At 45.6% G+C, this 17,595-nt stretch overlaps 1 protein-coding gene across 1 annotated transcript in view; it reads left to right on the forward strand.

Annotated features, from left to right (window-relative positions):
- The window catches only part of b4galt4 (UDP-Gal:betaGlcNAc beta 1,4- galactosyltransferase, polypeptide 4), a 47,063-nt gene extending 30,030 nt beyond the window's left edge, over positions 1–17,033 (forward strand). Inside the window, exons 6-7 of the mRNA XM_084319877.1 lie at positions 758–862; positions 11,781–17,033. Coding sequence (XP_084176003.1) covers positions 758–862; positions 11,781–11,910 — 235 coding nt within the window. The 3' untranslated portion in view covers positions 11,911–17,033. The remainder of the gene's footprint in view (positions 1–757; positions 863–11,780) is intronic.
- Positions 17,034–17,595: the final 562 nt, after the last annotated feature.

Raw genomic sequence — 17,595 nt, forward strand, 5'->3', positions numbered from 1 at the left:
AAATGCACACAGCACACACACCCACACGCACACACTCACTTAAACAAATAACACACTGCAGCACCCACTCTCCACACTTTAGATCACACAAACACACTTTATATTTATTGATAAAGGATTTGCACTACAACTCGTACACCTACTGTAAATTGTACCTAAATTGCACCTCATCCCATTTCTACCTTGCACTATATAGTATTGTATATTAGTACACTGCATAGTATTGTATATTATATGGTAACTCAGTTACGTCTATTCTGCATCGAACATTGTACATATGTCTATACTGAACACTGTGACCTCATTTTTTTTACTTCTAATTTACATACTATGTTATTTTATTTCATACTTATCTTGTCTTGCACAGTCTCTGGAGCGTAACAGTAAGAAGCATTTTGTATAAAAGTATTCTGTACTTCTGTATGACAACTATTAAAGAAACTTGAAACTTGAACTCCGTTTCACTGTAATATAAACTGAAATGGATCTGTGATTTTGACGGTATTGATTTTCAATACCGTCGGTATCTCTAAATACCCCGGTATACCTTAATACCGTCATACCGCCCATGCCTAATTGAAAGCTAGTGTGATTAGAAGCTACTGTGATTGGAAGCTAGTGAATAGAAGCTACCGTGAATAGAAGCTAGTGTGACTAAAAGCTAGTGTGAAAGAAACCGTCCATGCCCTGGTTGAGTTATCAGTTCCAGAGAATGCCTGTGAGCATTTTTGGTGACTTTTGAATTTCCCCCTGGCAGGGTGCAACTGACCAAAATGAAGATTGTGAGGCCGGCCGCTGATGTGGCACGCTACACCATGGTGTTTCATAAACGGGACAGTGGCAATGAAATCAATAAAGACAGGTCAGTGTATTATTCATATGTTGCACATTAGCTCACTGTGCCGCACAGAACTCCGTAAATATCTGTTGACATCTTCTTATAGTTAAACTTTGTACATTTTATTTCATGCATTTAATTTTAAACGTTTTATCTCTGTCGATTCTCTTAAATCTATCTTGATTGTTGGTGTGTACTTGTGGTATTAGTTTAATTTTGTATTTAAATTTTTTTAAATTGTAATCTCAGTTCCAATGCTCTTTTAAAGGGGAATTTAAGAATTCCAATATGTTATCTCCATGGTTCAGGAAAATTCAGTCTATTTGTGAACATGAAGCCATACACCAGAGAAGTAAAAGTCTATGGAGCAGCTTCAGACTTTATACTTGATGACGTCAACATTTTTACTTTAAGCATTCTAGTTTTTTGGATTTGGGTGAGAGTTGTTCATGTTCACTAATATTTTGGACTCGGACCACAGGAATAATGTGCATGAATTCTGAAATTGAGCGTAGTTCCCCTTTAAGTTGACCTTGATGGTTAAGTGGTTGTTAGTGTGTGGGAATGTGTGTTCTGCTGCTGACGACCTGGGAATGAAAGTCCTTACCGTACATGTGAAGTCCTTACCGTAAATGTGAAGGCAGTGAAGTCCTTACCGTACATGTGAAGTCCTTACCGTACATGTTGTTAGATGTTTCTCCCTGTCCTGCATTGTGTTTTCTTTCAACCCCTGTTAGTACATCCATTAGTCATAAGAAACGACACTGCAACGTGATCTCTTTCCTTAGATCCTCTTGTTTATTTTCATAAACATAGCTCCGTACCCGATGTAACCCATTCTGTATTGTCATTGTTCAGTCTTAATTCTCTTCAATCCAAAGGTTCTCTCTCTCGTCGTAGCCAACCACCATTTCCTGTTAGCCGAAGCTAATGATGATGTCATGTGTCATATTCCCCTCCCCCACCCGGCGAGGGTGAGGAGGGATTTCAAAGTCTCTGTCAACGCGACTGCTCACGTCTGCTTCGCGGCTTAATCTAATTTACCCCGGAAGGAACTCGCATCATAACGTCTTCTCCCTAGCAACGGGGTACCCTGCCCCCTCTCCCCCGTTACTACGTGACACGCAGTCTTTGACACCGGCTCTTTGACCCAAATCACTATAGCAACGGCGATGTTGATATTATCCCCCTAGTTCAACCTGCCTGTGGCTTGATAATGCACTTTCTCCAGATCGAGTGACCTTGATGCTGTGGCTATCACCTGTTGATGTTAAACAGCACAGCCCGAATCCTCATCTGCTGCTGTTAGTCTGCTGCAACACACTCTGACTGCCGGCTACTTTTAAGATCTATAGATCCGTCTGAGTAGATGCTGTCACCCACCGAAATATATACATTATATACACATTGAAAAACATAGATTCCTTCAATGTGAAGTCCTTACTGTTGTGAAGGGCCAGATTAAACCGAATATATATATTTATTATATATATATATTTAATTGTATTTGTATATTCTCTAATATTCCCTGATATCCCTTGTATATTCCTTGTACAATATGCATTGAATATCCATTCTAGCCTACTGAACATCCCATAATAGTCTCCATTCTACTATTGGTCGAGACCTTGGTGCCAGGCTGCCATACCCCCCAGACCCAGTTCAAACGTACCGCTCAACATGTACGAACAAGTCCTAGTTCCGCGTAGGAATCTGGCTACCGCACCACTAACGGTACTATTTGTTCATAGTGCGTATATATACTGCGCTACTAAAGTAGGACTTCCTTTTCAGTCCAGTTTCTTACCCTCCAATAGAGTGACAGACGTAAAGCCTCCCCGCGACGCCACGTGTGGGAGTAAGGCCAAGTTCGGCCTACCATCGGTATTGAGACATCGTGTATATTAATATTTGAATAGTCATATTTGGCACTATATCGTCGAGTTGGACGTAGTCTATTAAGCTAATAATAGTCTGTTAATATATAGTGCTTCGTACGGTGAGAATACTACCGTAGCCAGCACCCCATCGTTTCGGACAGAGAACTGGCTGCTTATCCAGGATGGTCGACCCCATGTGAGACTGCATCCGAGGAGCCCCAGAGCCGACGAGCGAGTGGACCTGTATACCGGATTATTCTACCGACGACAGCCCGCCTTCCCAGGCACGGATTATGCTTTGTGTACAGTGATTATTCCATGGATAAAGACCCCCGACACTGCCGTGTGTTGGAACCCCCCCCCCCCCTGGAGAGGACGCAAGGTGAGGAGACGCTCTGCAAGACGAGGTCGCTTCACGTCTCTCCCCCGTGGACCGGAGAGAGCCGGCTCACAGAGAGTCCACCTGCTTTCATCTGTGGTCCAAGGATCGCTGGCGCACCGAGCTGCACAACTGTGGGTTCACCCAGGATACCCTTGGCCGGACGAGGCAGCCAGACTCTACCCCCCCCCCCCTCCTACTCCTGTTGTCTTACAAGCGACCGGATTAACCCCCCTTAGTGTATCCAGTCTTATAATCATTAAAGTATCATTGCTATTATTCCTTAACTATTCCAGGTCGTATATTTACCACCTGCGCCTTCAGAGATTGGACATTCTCTATTGATATACCGACGAATACTCTTGCCATAAAAGTGCATACTAATTCCCATTCATAAATGTGATTGATTTGATTAAGTGCTTGCTCTACACACCATCGCTGTGTAGAAATAAAGACCTATTTCTAATTCGTACATTTGTGTTGGATCCGTTTCATCTACGTGACAGTGTTCATCATAATATATTTATGCCGAGTACTGGGTGGCCGAATATTAAGTACAAAGGTAGTGGTAGTAAGTATCATATCTAGTAATACAGTCAGGGAATTGTACCCCTCAGTTACAATTGGTCCTTCGAGCCGGAGGGTAATTAGTGTAATATTAATATAGTGTTATTAATATTGAAATGGCCTATGATGAACACTCCACGAAACGATCCTCCTAACCAACGCCCGCAGCGCGAACGACGGCTCCCTCAGTACTTAGAGGCTTACGCTGTCAGTCAACAACCTAGTCTTCTACTAACAGTAAACGCGGTAAAACTAGAAAGTAAAAGTATGTCTAACCCCAACGCCCAGACTACCCCGACCATAGAGGCCCCTACGGGTTCTAATGTAACTGACCAAGTTCACGGTGGGGACCAGTGGGAACCAGACATGACTTCACACCCCGCCAGTACTGAAGAAGTAGTCCCCGATGAGTCCCGGGAGGAATACAACGCTACCAAGAGAGAACTCGGCACGGAAGAAGACGGGGAGAGCACCGTGGAGATAGAGCTCCAAGGCTCCGCAAGGAGTACCCCGAGGGAAGGCTCCCCTATACAACCGCCTTCTCCCAGCGAGGCAGAGAGGACCCTACAGCAGGCCTTCCTCATCAGCCTGAACGCCGCTGCTGAACGCGACCGACTGCAGATCCAGCAGCGGAGCGAAGAAGAGCATATACGTCTAGAAATAAGACGCATTCAGAGGGAAGAGAATGTGGCCCGAGACCGAGCAGACAGCCAGCGAGCAGCTGCTGGTGCTCTACGGGACGCAGAGCGCGACAGACAGCAAGCGCAACTAATAGAACAGCTGATCAGACGGACAACACCCTCTCCCTCCGCCAGAGGCTCCAGGAACTCGTCTAGACACACCTCCAGGGCGGCATCCCCTAGCCGAGTAAACAACCCTGAACTTGACCAACAGACGAGGTCTATACCCCCCACAGACCACCTCCCCCCACCGGTCCAAGCGAGACCTAGCAACCGGGAAGGAGCAGCATATCCTGTGGAGAGGCTAAACCAGAGACTACAAGCACTGGATGACCTAACTGAAGACGAAGAGGAAGAGGAGGAGAACCACGCCCGACGACAGCACAGTACTCTACCGGACCAGGAGGTCCGGTACAGCCCAGGCTATACTCCCGCGGAGCTGCGCTACAGACCCCCGACTCTATACACGGGTGAGCACGACGCACGACCCGCACCGAGGAACAGCACCTGGACAAGCGGGCCATGGTACACTGCCGGTACCAGCCCATACCAAGGAGCGGGAGGAGACTCGCCTAGGAGGCCTCTCCCCCAACGCTCGCCGATGTATCCACAGTCAGCGTCATACATTGGCGCGCCTATGGTACCCGACTTCACCCAGGAGAACCGGGCCCAGTATACAGAACTCCGCATGTGTCTGGAGACCATGTTGGTGGATGTATTGGATGAACGCCATAAATACGCCATCCTACTGAAGCACTTAAAGGTACCCCGCGCACATAATATAGCGCTCGCCTACGCGACTTCCACCACCCCATACACAGCAGCGCTGGTAGCATTGGACCAGAGGTATGGGCGCATATGGGATTACGTGATCCAGGAGATCCGACACATCGACCGCTTACCCCCAGCAATAGACAATCGAGCACTGGACGACCTGTCCATCAGAGTGCAGTCCCTGGTAGGGATGTTGGGAGCGCAGAGAGAGAAGGGGAGGCATGAACTTTGCGCCAACTCAAATGTGGAAAGGATCTTGGAGAAGCTGCCGCCCGCTCGACAGGAGCGTTTTAGGCGGCAGAGAGACCACCGAGACCCGAATGGCCCCGAACCGAACCTCCTCGATCTAGCCGACTTCCTGGCGAGAGAGGTCAGCAGCCTACGGCTAGATACATTCGGACGGAGCACCCCTGGCTCCAGAGAAGGAACCAGACGACTAAATGATGGAAGAAGATCGGTGACTGTGATGCACCAATCGGAGTCAGTACCGAGCAGCAGGAGCCACAGTACCCCCTCCAGAACGGAGAAGTGGAAGATAGTGTGCCCCTACTGTGGGAAAGAACACTGGCTAGCGCAATGTGACTCCTTCCCCAAGCTGAACGCGGAGGAAGCAAGTCAATGGATAAAGTCCAACAAGCGCTGTTTTCGCTGTGCGCGCTCACACATGGCAGCCGAATGCCGCTTAAAGAAAAGGTGCACCAAGTGCGATGGAGCCCATCTGGACATACTTCACGACAGTAACAGACGGCGCCCTTCACCCGCACCATCCAGCAGCAAAGCGAGCGTCATGTACATCGATCCCGCCAGCAGCAGTGGAGCCCGAGTACTCCTAAAAGTAGTGCGTGTGACACTAAGCTACCAGAATAAAGTCCTGGACACTTACGCCGTCCTCGATGACGGGTCAGAGAAGACCCTTCTGCTCGCCTCCGCTGCGGCCCAGCTAGGGCTGCGGGGAAGCGAAACCCAAATGACAATTCGGACAATAAGACGAGATTTGAAGACGATAAAGGGCGAGAATGTCTCATTCTCTATCGCAGCAAGCGGCCAGCCTGAGTGACGGTACCAGATTACAGACGCTTTCACCAGCCAAGAAATAGGACTGTCGCGGTACACATACCCCGTCGCCAAGCTGATGGAGAAATATGCACATCTGCGCAAGTTACCGATCCTGCTCATAGACAATGCTATGCCGACCCTGTTGATAGGCTCCGACCATGCAGACCTCATTGTCCCGATAGACCGGGTTCATACCGGACCCCGAGGCTGTCCTGCAGCAGTCGAGACCCGTTTGGGATGGACTCTCCAAGGCCCGCTCGCCAAATCTCTCAACCGAAGTACAGCCACTAGATGTCTCCACTCCCGAGTCACAGAGGGAGAAACCGCACTCCTGCAACACGTAGAGCGGTTATGGACCTTGGAACAAATGCCCTTTAAGAACGGAAAGAAAGACATTCGCTCTAAAGATGACATTTACGCCATTCACCTCCTCGAGACAGGGACCAAGAGAGTCCCGGTCAACGGCGTGTTGAGATACGCCACGCCACTCCTGCGGCGAGAAGGAATGCCTACTTTCCACGCCAAGACAGACGCCACAGAACGGTACCTGCTGAACACGGAGCGGCGCTTAGCCAAGAACCCCGCCCAAGAGAGTGTATACCGCGCTGAGATTGAGAAGCTCATCACAGCGGGACACGTCACAAAGATGGACATTAAAGAGGCTGACCAGACCACTGAATCGCGGTACGTGCCTCACCACAAGGTCCATCACAACGGTAAAGACCGCATAGTATTTAACTGCAGCTACCAGATCGGATCGCAAAATCTGAATAAAGAGTTACTGCCCGGTCCCACACTCGGCCCCTCCCTACTCGGCGTTCTACTCCGCTTCCGCCAGGAAAAGGTGGCCATCAGCGGGGACATTAAAGGAATGTTCCTGCAGGTGAGATTAGTAGAGGAGGACAAGCCCCTGTTACGGTTCCTATGGAGAGAAGCCAGGAGATGAGCACCCAGCCATCTACCAATGGGAAGTCCTCCCCTTCGGAACGACGTGCAGCCCCTGCTGTGCTACATTTGCACTACAGAAACATGTAGCAGAGGACCCAGCAGCGGACGAAGAGGTCCGACACAGCGTAAAGAACAGCTTCTACGTAGACAACTGTCTACAAAGCCTTTCAACCCAGGAAGAAGCCGAGGCTCTCCTGATTAAACTCCGCGCCTCATTGATCAAAGGCGGCTTTGATCTCAGGCAGTGGGCCAGCAGCGATCCGCAAGTACTGCGCAGCCTCTCCTCCGAGGACAAGGCAGCCAGCAGCGAGACCTGGATGGCTACAATCCCGGGAGAAGCCCAGGAGATGACCCTGGGATTGGTGTGGCGATTCAAAACAGATTCGCTTCACTACAGACACAAGCCCCTGACTACGGAACAGGGAAGGCCGGCGGCGGCGCCGACCACCAGACGGAGTGTGTACACAACACTCGCCCGACAATATGACCCGCTAGGATGTATTCTACCGTACACCACCAGGGCAAAAATGATTGTACGAGCATTGTGGGACAAGGACCAGGGCTGGGACGACCCCATTCCCGCACACCTTGCATCCACCTGGAGAGAGTGGGAGATGGAGCTCCACTCACTCCCAGGCGTTAATATGCGCCGAAGCTACTTCCCACCCACGGTGAGGCCAGAGACATGTAAAATGGACTTACACGTCTTCAGTGACGCCTCAGAGGTCGCATACGGATCAGTAGCCTACTTGCGGGCCCAAGAAGAGGGGGGAGAGATCTACACAGCATTTGTCCTCGCCCGCTCGAGAATAGCCCCACGCAAGCAACAATCTATCCCACGCCTAGAGCTCTGCGCAGCCCTAGCCGGAGCGCACCTAGCCACGCTCATCCAACGTGAGCTCACCATACCGGTGTCTAGAACAATCCTGTGGTCAGATTCCACGACAGTACTCGCCTGGATCAAATCGGACTCATGCAAGTACAAAGTCTTCGTGGGAGTCAGAGTCACCGAGATTCAAGACTTAACCGAAGAGTTAACCGGAGAAACAGAGTGGCGCTACGTTGATACAAAACAGAACCCAGCTGACGTCATCACCCGGGGAATGCCCCTAGATGACCTCACCCGTCGCAATGTCTACAGTGACGGCCCAGCATTCCTAAAGCTCCCGGAAGGAGAGTGGCCCACGCCTATCCCGAGGGAAGCCAGTCAGGAGGAGGCTGAGAATAAGAAGCCTGTGTTCTGTGGATTGAGCACTGTTATCTCCGCAGACCCCAACATAGATGATTGCACTACCATAGAGAGTGCACAACAAAGGACATTCCTGCGGCACCACCCGGAGTGTAAGTCCCCCGCTGAAATGTCAGCAGCTAACTACGAGGAAGCAGAATTGCTTCTACTGCAGCGAGCCCAGAGAGACTCGTTCCCCGATGAATTGGCCTGTCTACAGGGAGGAAAGCCCGTCCCATCCGACAGCAGATTAATTCATCTGGCCCCCGAGAGCGACGCTCATACCCTCATCAGAGTGGGTGGTCGCCTACGCAGAGCCCCCAATCTACCGGATGACATTAAATACCCGATCGTATTGAACAGCCGACACAAGGTCACAGAGCTGATTATAAAGAAATACGATGAGGATGTACATCACGCAGGAGCAGAAAGAGTCTTCGCGGAAATCAGACGTCGTTACTGGATCCTACAAGGAAGAGGCGGTACGACGCTTCCAGCGAACATGTCTAGACTGCCGCAAGTGGCGCGCGCAGCCCAGCATACCAAGGATGGCTGACCTTCCTCCATGTCGCCTCCGAATCGGTGACAAGCCATTCCACTCAACGGGTATGGACTGCTTTGGCCCGCTGCACATAAAGAAAGGAAGAGGAACCGAGAAGCGGTGGGGTATTGTATTCAAATGCATGACCACCAGAGCGATACACATCGAGCTTCTCCCGACCATGAGCACAGACTCATTCCTTATGGCCTTCCGTAGATTCACATCACGGAAAGGAAGACCGTCTACACTATTGTCCGATCATGGGACAAACTTCAAAGGCGGCGAAAGAGAGCTGAGAGAGAGCTTCCAAGCTATGGGCCCAGAACTTAAGACCCACCTCGCTCCAGCACAGATTGACTTCCAATTCAACCCCCCAAACGCACCCCACTTCGGTGGTACTTGGGAACGGGAAGTGCGTTCCATAAAGACAGCCCTGTACGCAGTACTTGGGGCCCAGACTGTGGCGGAAGAAGTCCTAATGACAGTCCTCACGGAGATTGAGGGAGTATTGAACTCTAAGCCCCTCGGCTACGTCTCCAGCGATGTGGCGGATATCGACCCAGTTACCCCAACACACTCCTGATGGGGCGGCTAGATCCCGCGTTACCCCAGACAATGTACCGGCCTGAAGAAGCGAACGGCCGACGAATGTGGAGGTACAGCCAAGTATTAGCCGACAAGTTTTGGAGCAGTTTCCTACTGCACTACCTACCGTCTCTACAGACCCGCCAGAAGTGGGTAAAGGAGAGAGACAATTTGACAGAAGGAACAGTCGTCATGATTATTGATCAATCACTGCCCAGAGCTATGTGGCCGGCCGGCCGCGTAAGCAAAGTGATCACCGGTGCCGACGGCAAGGTCCGAGCAGCTGAAGTGCTTGTCCAGGGTCGCACTTACTCCCGTCCCGTGGCGAGGCTCATAGAACTGCCCCGACTCCCAGACACAATCGATGATGACCATGACCCTATAACCCTATGACTTTGTGAAGTTGACTGACCCCTACAGCAAACCCTTATGTGTAAATAGACAACGCGATTAATCTGTCTCTGCTTAACTGATTAGGTCTGGGACCAATCAGGGGGTGGCTGTTGTGAAGGGCCAGATTAAACCGAATATATATATTTATTATATATATATATTTAATTGTATTTGTATATTCTCTAATATTCCCTGATATCCCTTGTATATTCCTTGTACAATATGCATTGAATATCCATTCTAGCCTACTGAACATCCCATAATAGTCTCCATTCTACTATTGGTCGAGACCTTGGTGCCAGGCTGCCATACCCCCCAGACCCAGTTCAAACGTACCGCTCAACATGTACGAACAAGTCCTAGTTCCGCGTAGGAATCTGGCTACCGCACCACTAACGGTACTATTTGTTCATAGTGCGTATATATACTGCGCTACTAAAGTAGGACTTCCTTTTCAGTCCAGTTTCTTACCCTCCAATAGAGTGACAGACGTAAAGCCTCCCCGCGACGCCACGTGTGGGAGTAAGGCCAAGTTCGGCCTACCATCGGTATTGAGACATCGTGTATATTAATATTTGAATAGTCATATTTGGCACTATATCGTCGAGTTGGACGTAGTCTATTAAGCTAATAATAGTCTGTTAATATATAGTGCTTCGTACGGTGAGAATACTACCGTAGCCAGCACCCCATCGTTTCAGACAGAGAACTGGCTGCTTATCCAGGATGGTCGACCCCATGTGAGACTGCATCCGAGGAGCCCCAGAGCCGACGAGCGAGTGGACCTGTATACCGGATTATTCTACCGACGACAGCCCGCCTTCCCAGGCACGGATTATGCTTTGTGTACAGTGATTATTCCATGGATAAAGACCCCCGACACTGCCGTGTGTTGGAACCCCCCCCCCCCTGGAGAGGACGCAAGGTGAGGAGACGCTCTGCAAGACGAGGTCGCTTCACGTCTCTCCCCCGTGGACCGGAGAGAGCCGGCTCACAGAGAGTCCACCTGCTTTCATCTGTGGTCCAAGGATCGCTGGCGCACCGAGCTGCACAACTGTGGGTTCACCCAGGATACCCTTGGCCGGACGAGGCAGCCAGACTCTACCCCCCCCCCCCCCTCCTACTCCTGTTGTCTTACAAGCGACCGGATTAACCCCCCTTAGTGTATCCAGTCTTATAATCATTAAAGTATCATTGCTATTATTCCTTAACTATTCCAGGTCGTATATTTACCACCTGCGCTTTCAGAGATTGGACATTCTCTATTGATATACCGACGAATACTCTTGCCATAAAAGTGCATACTAATTCCCATTCATAAATGTGATTGATTTGATTAAGTGCTTGCTCTACACACCATCGCTGTGTAGAAATAAAGACCTATTTCTAATTCGTACATTTGTGTTGGATCCGTTTCATCTACGTGACAGTGTTCATCATAATATATTTATGCCGAGTACTGGGTGGCCGAATATTAAGTACAAAGGTAGTGGTAGTAAGTATCATATCTAGTAATACAGTCAGGGAATTGTACCCCTCAGTTACACTTACCGTACATGTGAAGGCAGTGAAGTCCTTACCGTACATGTGAAGACAGTGAAGTCCTTACCGTACATGTGAAGACAGTGAAGTCCTTACCGTACATCTATACATGCAATGGGCAAAGTGGAAGGTTAATGGGCCGTTTTAACTGTTTCTTATTGGATGATGCTTAAACGTTACTGGCAAAAAGTTTCCAATGATAAACTATTGCCATCAAAATTCATCAATATTTTAGTGTGGCAAATTTGAAGACGTTTTTTGCCTGTTTGCAATGCTTCTTTAGCCAGCTAAACCAAGTATGTGTGGACTTAATCATGATGCAGTTGATTGATTGATTTAATGGATGATTTCTGTCATTTATTTTAACAGGATGCGGTTGTTGGGAAGGACGCCGCAAGTCTGGAGAAAGGATGGACTGAACAGCTGCTCCTATAAGACTCTGTCCATAGACAGACCTTCTGTGTACATCAACGTCACGGTAGACATTGGTAAACCCTAGGTACATTGAGCTGCCAACGTCACTGTAGACATTGATAAACTCTAGGTACACTGAGCTGCCAACGTCACTGTAGACATGGGTAAACCCTATGTACATTAAGCTGCCAAATATGGAGTTCCAACGCATGACTGGAAAAATAACAATCACATGTTTTTTAATAAGTCTGGAAATTCACCACTTATAAATATGCAACGTCAAAAGTGAAGTCTGGAAAAATATGGAACTTTATAATGGGAACAATATGTTGGAAGCCTGATTGCAGAACCCCGCTGTGGCCGTCAGAATGATTTAAAACACACGAGGTGACCTGTTACTACAGTGACTGCATGTTCTCACAATGCCTTTTAAGAGCAACCAAGATGCGCCTCTTTTTCCATTTTGTTTTTGATTTATTATTTCATGTGTATGAAAAAGTTAAAACATTCCCACTACTTTTAAAAAAAGATCATTTGAAAGCATTTCAGTTGCTGTGGAATAGTACAACCTGTGGAATAGGTTGCAGTGTGAAAATGAGGGATGATGTGACAAAAGACCAGGCGTTGAATTGAAAGTGATGAGTACATGGTGATGCACCTTAGCCCACTAAGCCACCTGATACCACACAGTCCTGCAGTTTATTGAGGTATACAGATAATTTAATAGTGTATACACAGTTGAATCTAGGTTAAAACTAGGTTATTGTCTGGAGTAAGCAAGCACACTAGCACCTAGCTTAACCTGCACACCTCCAGAGCATCTTCAAATGGTCATGGAGATGAACTAGCAATCAGTTTGATATTTATTTACAGGAGTTGAGGGGAATTTATACTTTAAAAAAAAGTTTTTTTGTGGAGAAATGGAACATCTGCTACTTAATTTTGGGTGAGTTTTAGATTATTCTTCCCACAAGTTACTGCGCACAAACTATTTTATGCCTCCTCGCTGCAAACTTCAGCTCTGTAAGAGTGACGTTTTATTCTTGAACTATACCCATTTTCCCTGTTGTTAGACAAACATACGAGTGCCCAGTTCACACCTTGCATGTGAATTCAACCCCACAGAGATGCAGAAGCTGGAATGGCTGAAAGGGAGCATACCTTGTCCACTAATGTTTTTTTTAGTAGAATTCCTAAGCGAACCCGTCTCATGATGAGATTCTTGAGAAGAGGATAAACTCTGGAGAATCTTTTCCAATAATGTTGACGTATTCCTTTAACTGTTGTTGTGGAAGTGAGAAGCCTCTGCCATTTTGCTCCCTTGTTTTAATTGGTTCCACAGCAGGTGTGGTGAAGGCTGGGTGACACAAAGCAAAGTTTCTGGGATGTGGCACTGCACTAGTGCACTTTCACTGACTGAAAATTCAGCAACCAGAAATAGAATTACAACAGCGAAAGTGGGTGGGATGAAATAAGGTGTATAAAGTTAGCATATTTCACCAGAGATTAACATTTCAATCCATACTGATCTTCGCCATGATGACATATTTTTTTTTTTTTTTTATATATAGTACTGAGATTTTATCTATTGTGCCATCAAATTCTCAAATGGCCTTTATCAATTGATCGCCACACCAAACTACACTTTCTTACATTTGTGTTACGTCCACTCAGCACTTTTTACCACAGATGTTGGTAAAAAAAACATTTTCCAGTGCATTCCTCTGGAACATCCAGTATCAACTCTCCTACAGTAGCTTACTTTGCATAAACATCTATAATTCTGGGAACTAGCAATTGGTCATGACAAGCATTTCTTTGTAACGAATGTAACAAGTGATTTAAAATTGTGCACGATGTTCTCTAAGGCTATTGATGCCTGTTTTCTTTGTTTTATATTTATTTTTAATGAGAGGTGATGGATCATTATTAATCTCTTAATTTGTTAACAAGAAAATTATGATTATTTGACTACAGACACATATTTCCCCCATTTTATTTGTATGTGACAAATGTAGTATATAGAAAAAATTTCCCCTTTGGATAAACGCATGCTGCTAAGATGTGTAGTGAACTAGTGATTGATGCACTCATATCATCAAATGAGGCGCAGCTTCATTAGTTGACCTAGTTTGTTTAAAGAAGTGTGCTGCTGATATTCCAATATTATATTCTTTCTGATTTATTCCAAAATGTCACAAAGTACTGCCAAATGACTTAATGTAATATGGATATACAGTGCATTTAGAAAACAAGGGTGTACCGGGTTGGGGGATCTTATTATGGTCGGAGTAGTAGTTGGGTTTTGCATAACCAAAAGAAATCACAGGAATTATAGTTGCTTGACTACATACTTAATTTTTAATTTTCTTTTTCTTTGTTTTAATGTTTCACAAAAGTTTTCATCTTAAGGTAGAATCTGTAATGTTGGCAAAAGAGCCTCGCTTGGTATTGCCCCTTTTTCCCCCTTTCTTTTTGGTCTTTCTTTTTGGGTTGAAGTTGAGTGACTTACTATACTGTGAATTTCTCCAGACCTCTTGACAAAACCTGAGGTCTGGCCAGCAATAGCAACCTCTCCCCTATACATACTCAACTCCAACCCACACATCAGACCAAAAAAAAACATGTTAACAAAGTGCAATACCAAGCAGGGCTCTTTTGGTCGCTGTATGACACCATTACAAATTCTACCTTAACACTTTCAGTGCCAGCAGGGGGCGCACGATTTAGTGCTTGAATGCCCACCATCCACGTCAATGTTAGCGTTAATAACGCCTAATCTATATTTTAAATTATGGCTATGTGTCTACTAATCTGCCCGTCGCTTATCAATGTCTCGTTTTCCAGTCAACATTGTCGAAGCGGATTGTTTTTTTATCGGTTCATTTTCGTTTTATAGCATTTTGAAAAGCCCTCGTTTTCAAGGAAAATGAAAAGATTCCATGATAAAAGAAGTTTTTCAGCCTATTTATGAATCGTTTTCAAATAAACGCTAGATTATCGATAGTATATGTGTACGTACGTATGCACCCTGGGGCCGCGAGCTGAACATCGATTATCTGAGTTCCTCATCAGCGATCGCGCACACACACACACACACACACACATAGGGGACACGTTTATATCTCAGCGAATACAACTCTGATTATCCCAAGACTGGTAAAATAGATTCCTTACCTCAGATCAGATGTTCTCCAAAAAGATCATTCCAATTCCTGATCGCCATTCCAAAATATATATTCCAGGCTGATTCCCATCCCGCGATCTCTTCCATGTTCATCAGACGGCTTGCCAGCTCAGGGAGCCAGCTGGCTCCGCCTCTACATATCACTGATCCCAGGTCAGTCTAAGCGACTGACGTGCAGTTACTCAGGGATAGACGATAGGGGGCGCTTTTTTCCATTTTGAGCTGCTGATGGGGCTGGTGTATCAACGGGAGACTCTGTTGATGAAATATGAAATCAGATCGCTAATAAAAAAAATAAGACTATAATTGTCGTCGTGGGCATTCAGGCATTGGGCTGATAAAACGTCATATGACGTGATGGGCACTGAAAGTGTTAAGAGCCTTTCCCCTCTGGTTCTGGAAGCATTTTCTTTATGGCATTAGCTTCTGGTGGGAAAAAACAGAAGTTTTAACATGTATGCAACTTAGAAACCTGTGCTGCTCTTATAGCACTTCACCAAAAACAATGATTTATTTTGCACATAGTCTCACACAATTTTTTTTGCATATTAATTTAGTTTGACAGTTATTGAGAGTAAATTAGTTTGAATGTGGCCACCAGTGATGTCAATGGGGACATTGAATCCTTGTATTAATTACAGCTCTATGAAATGATGTAGATGAAAAAATAGCAATCCCTTGTCTTATAGGGACTGCTACCATATATTAATTATCAGTTAATAAGTTAATTAACACAAGGATTCAATGTCCCAGATGACATCACTGGTGGCTATATTCAAACTCATTTAATCTCAATAACTGTCAAACTAAATTAAAGTTTTTTTTATGTGAGATTATATGCAAAATAAATATATTTTCTTTTAAGATTCTAACTTGTTGCATAGGTTCTTTGTGCTTCTTTAAACCAGATGATGACTATCAAATGGTGAGGCTGAAACACCCAAAAATAAGTTGTCACTATGTTCATCATTTTATTTTATTTTAATTCCATGCAATTGTAACAATCTTGGATAAACATGGGCTTTTATGTTGTGTAGTAAAATGACTGGCTAATCTTAATTTCCACTGGAAGCTACAGCCATATAGGGAATACATATGTTGATTGATTGATTGATTGAAAATTAGCAGATTGCAGAATGGGTACAGTACAGTACAGCTCAATATATGTAACAAGAGTGGGCAGGATTTACTCCTGTCAATGTGACACTATCACTCCTAACTGAATGTATTATTGGTCTACATCTGTTTCGAAGCCTTAAAGGCCTATTATTGTATGTTGAGATTTTTTATATAATTTTAATATAATGTACCTGCATAAGGTAGGCTGCAGCTTGCTATTGGGATTTTATGAGGACATAAAAAGATTTCCCATGTGGAAAATGATTAATCGTGTAAAGAAATGCAGAGGGATGTCTGAGATGTCAGCCAAATTAATCCGTCCGTCTATGTTTATTTTCTGTCATGAGGACAGACCATTTATTGGACTGGAAGGAAGACGCATCTTTTGTCCGTTCGATTGTCTTAAATACATTTTGGAAGTTGTTGCAGACGGATACGTCACACATTTTACCACCATCCGTTCAGCCCACAGAATGGAGGAGTCGTTCCTCAAACACTTTTAGGAGCTATTGAAACATGATACTACAGATATTACAGCAGGATATACAACAGTGGTATCTTATGTGTTCTATACAAGTCCGTAGTTATTTTTTCTGGATTGTCTGGTGCCATTTAGAAATGCAAAAGGAATGTACAAAATGTTACACAGAACACCGTTTACTCGTATCACAAAGTGAAACGTGCTGTCATTCAGTACATTTTATAAAACATTAAATAAAAAGTGGTTGAAAATACTGCTATTACATTTCCCGTGCTATTTCTGGATGCCAAGTTGCCTATTGTGAGAATGCCATCTTGTGGAAAGGCTTTTTTTTTTTTTTTTTTTTTTTACATTTGTTTTTGTCTAGTGGATTTTGATTGGGTTTACGGGAGAAACACGAATGACAGAAATACTTATACATTATGCATTTCAAGACTAATAAAATGATTTTCTTTTCAAATGTAGATGTATGAGAGAGTTTTGTCTTCTAGATAATTACTGTAATGTGTTGTGGGCAGTGCTAGTGGGTGAGAGTGTTCCAACAGAGGGCGCCATACTCCAATCACAGATGGAGCTACATGCTACATTCTCCCAGCAATAGTATGTAGGAATGAGTTCTTGTCACAAACAGGTAATTTATGACAAATAGGGAGTCCACACGTGATAACAATTTAACAAAGAATGATTTATCTAACCACACAAAAACATAGGCACATGAACACTGGAATGTTTTGTATTAGAATCAGTGGTGAGTGCAGTGTGTGGATGAGTGAGTAGATATGCTGTGGTGTGTGTTTTGTGTAAGTATCAGTGTTACAATATGTTAAAGGATGCAGCTTGGGTGTTGGTACAACCTGTGCCTGGGAGTGGAGAAAGCAGACAGAGAGGGAATTAGAATGAGACACATATATTGAGGTGCAGGCAGCTCTGCTCTGCACAGGTGAGTCTCATACAGTTAACGAGCCACCCACTCCACCATGCTT

Source organism: Notolepis coatsorum (assembly GCF_963971535.1).
Source record: "Notolepis coatsorum genome assembly, chromosome: 8".
Classification (NCBI taxonomy): Eukaryota; Metazoa; Chordata; class Actinopteri; order Aulopiformes; family Paralepididae; genus Notolepis; species Notolepis coatsorum.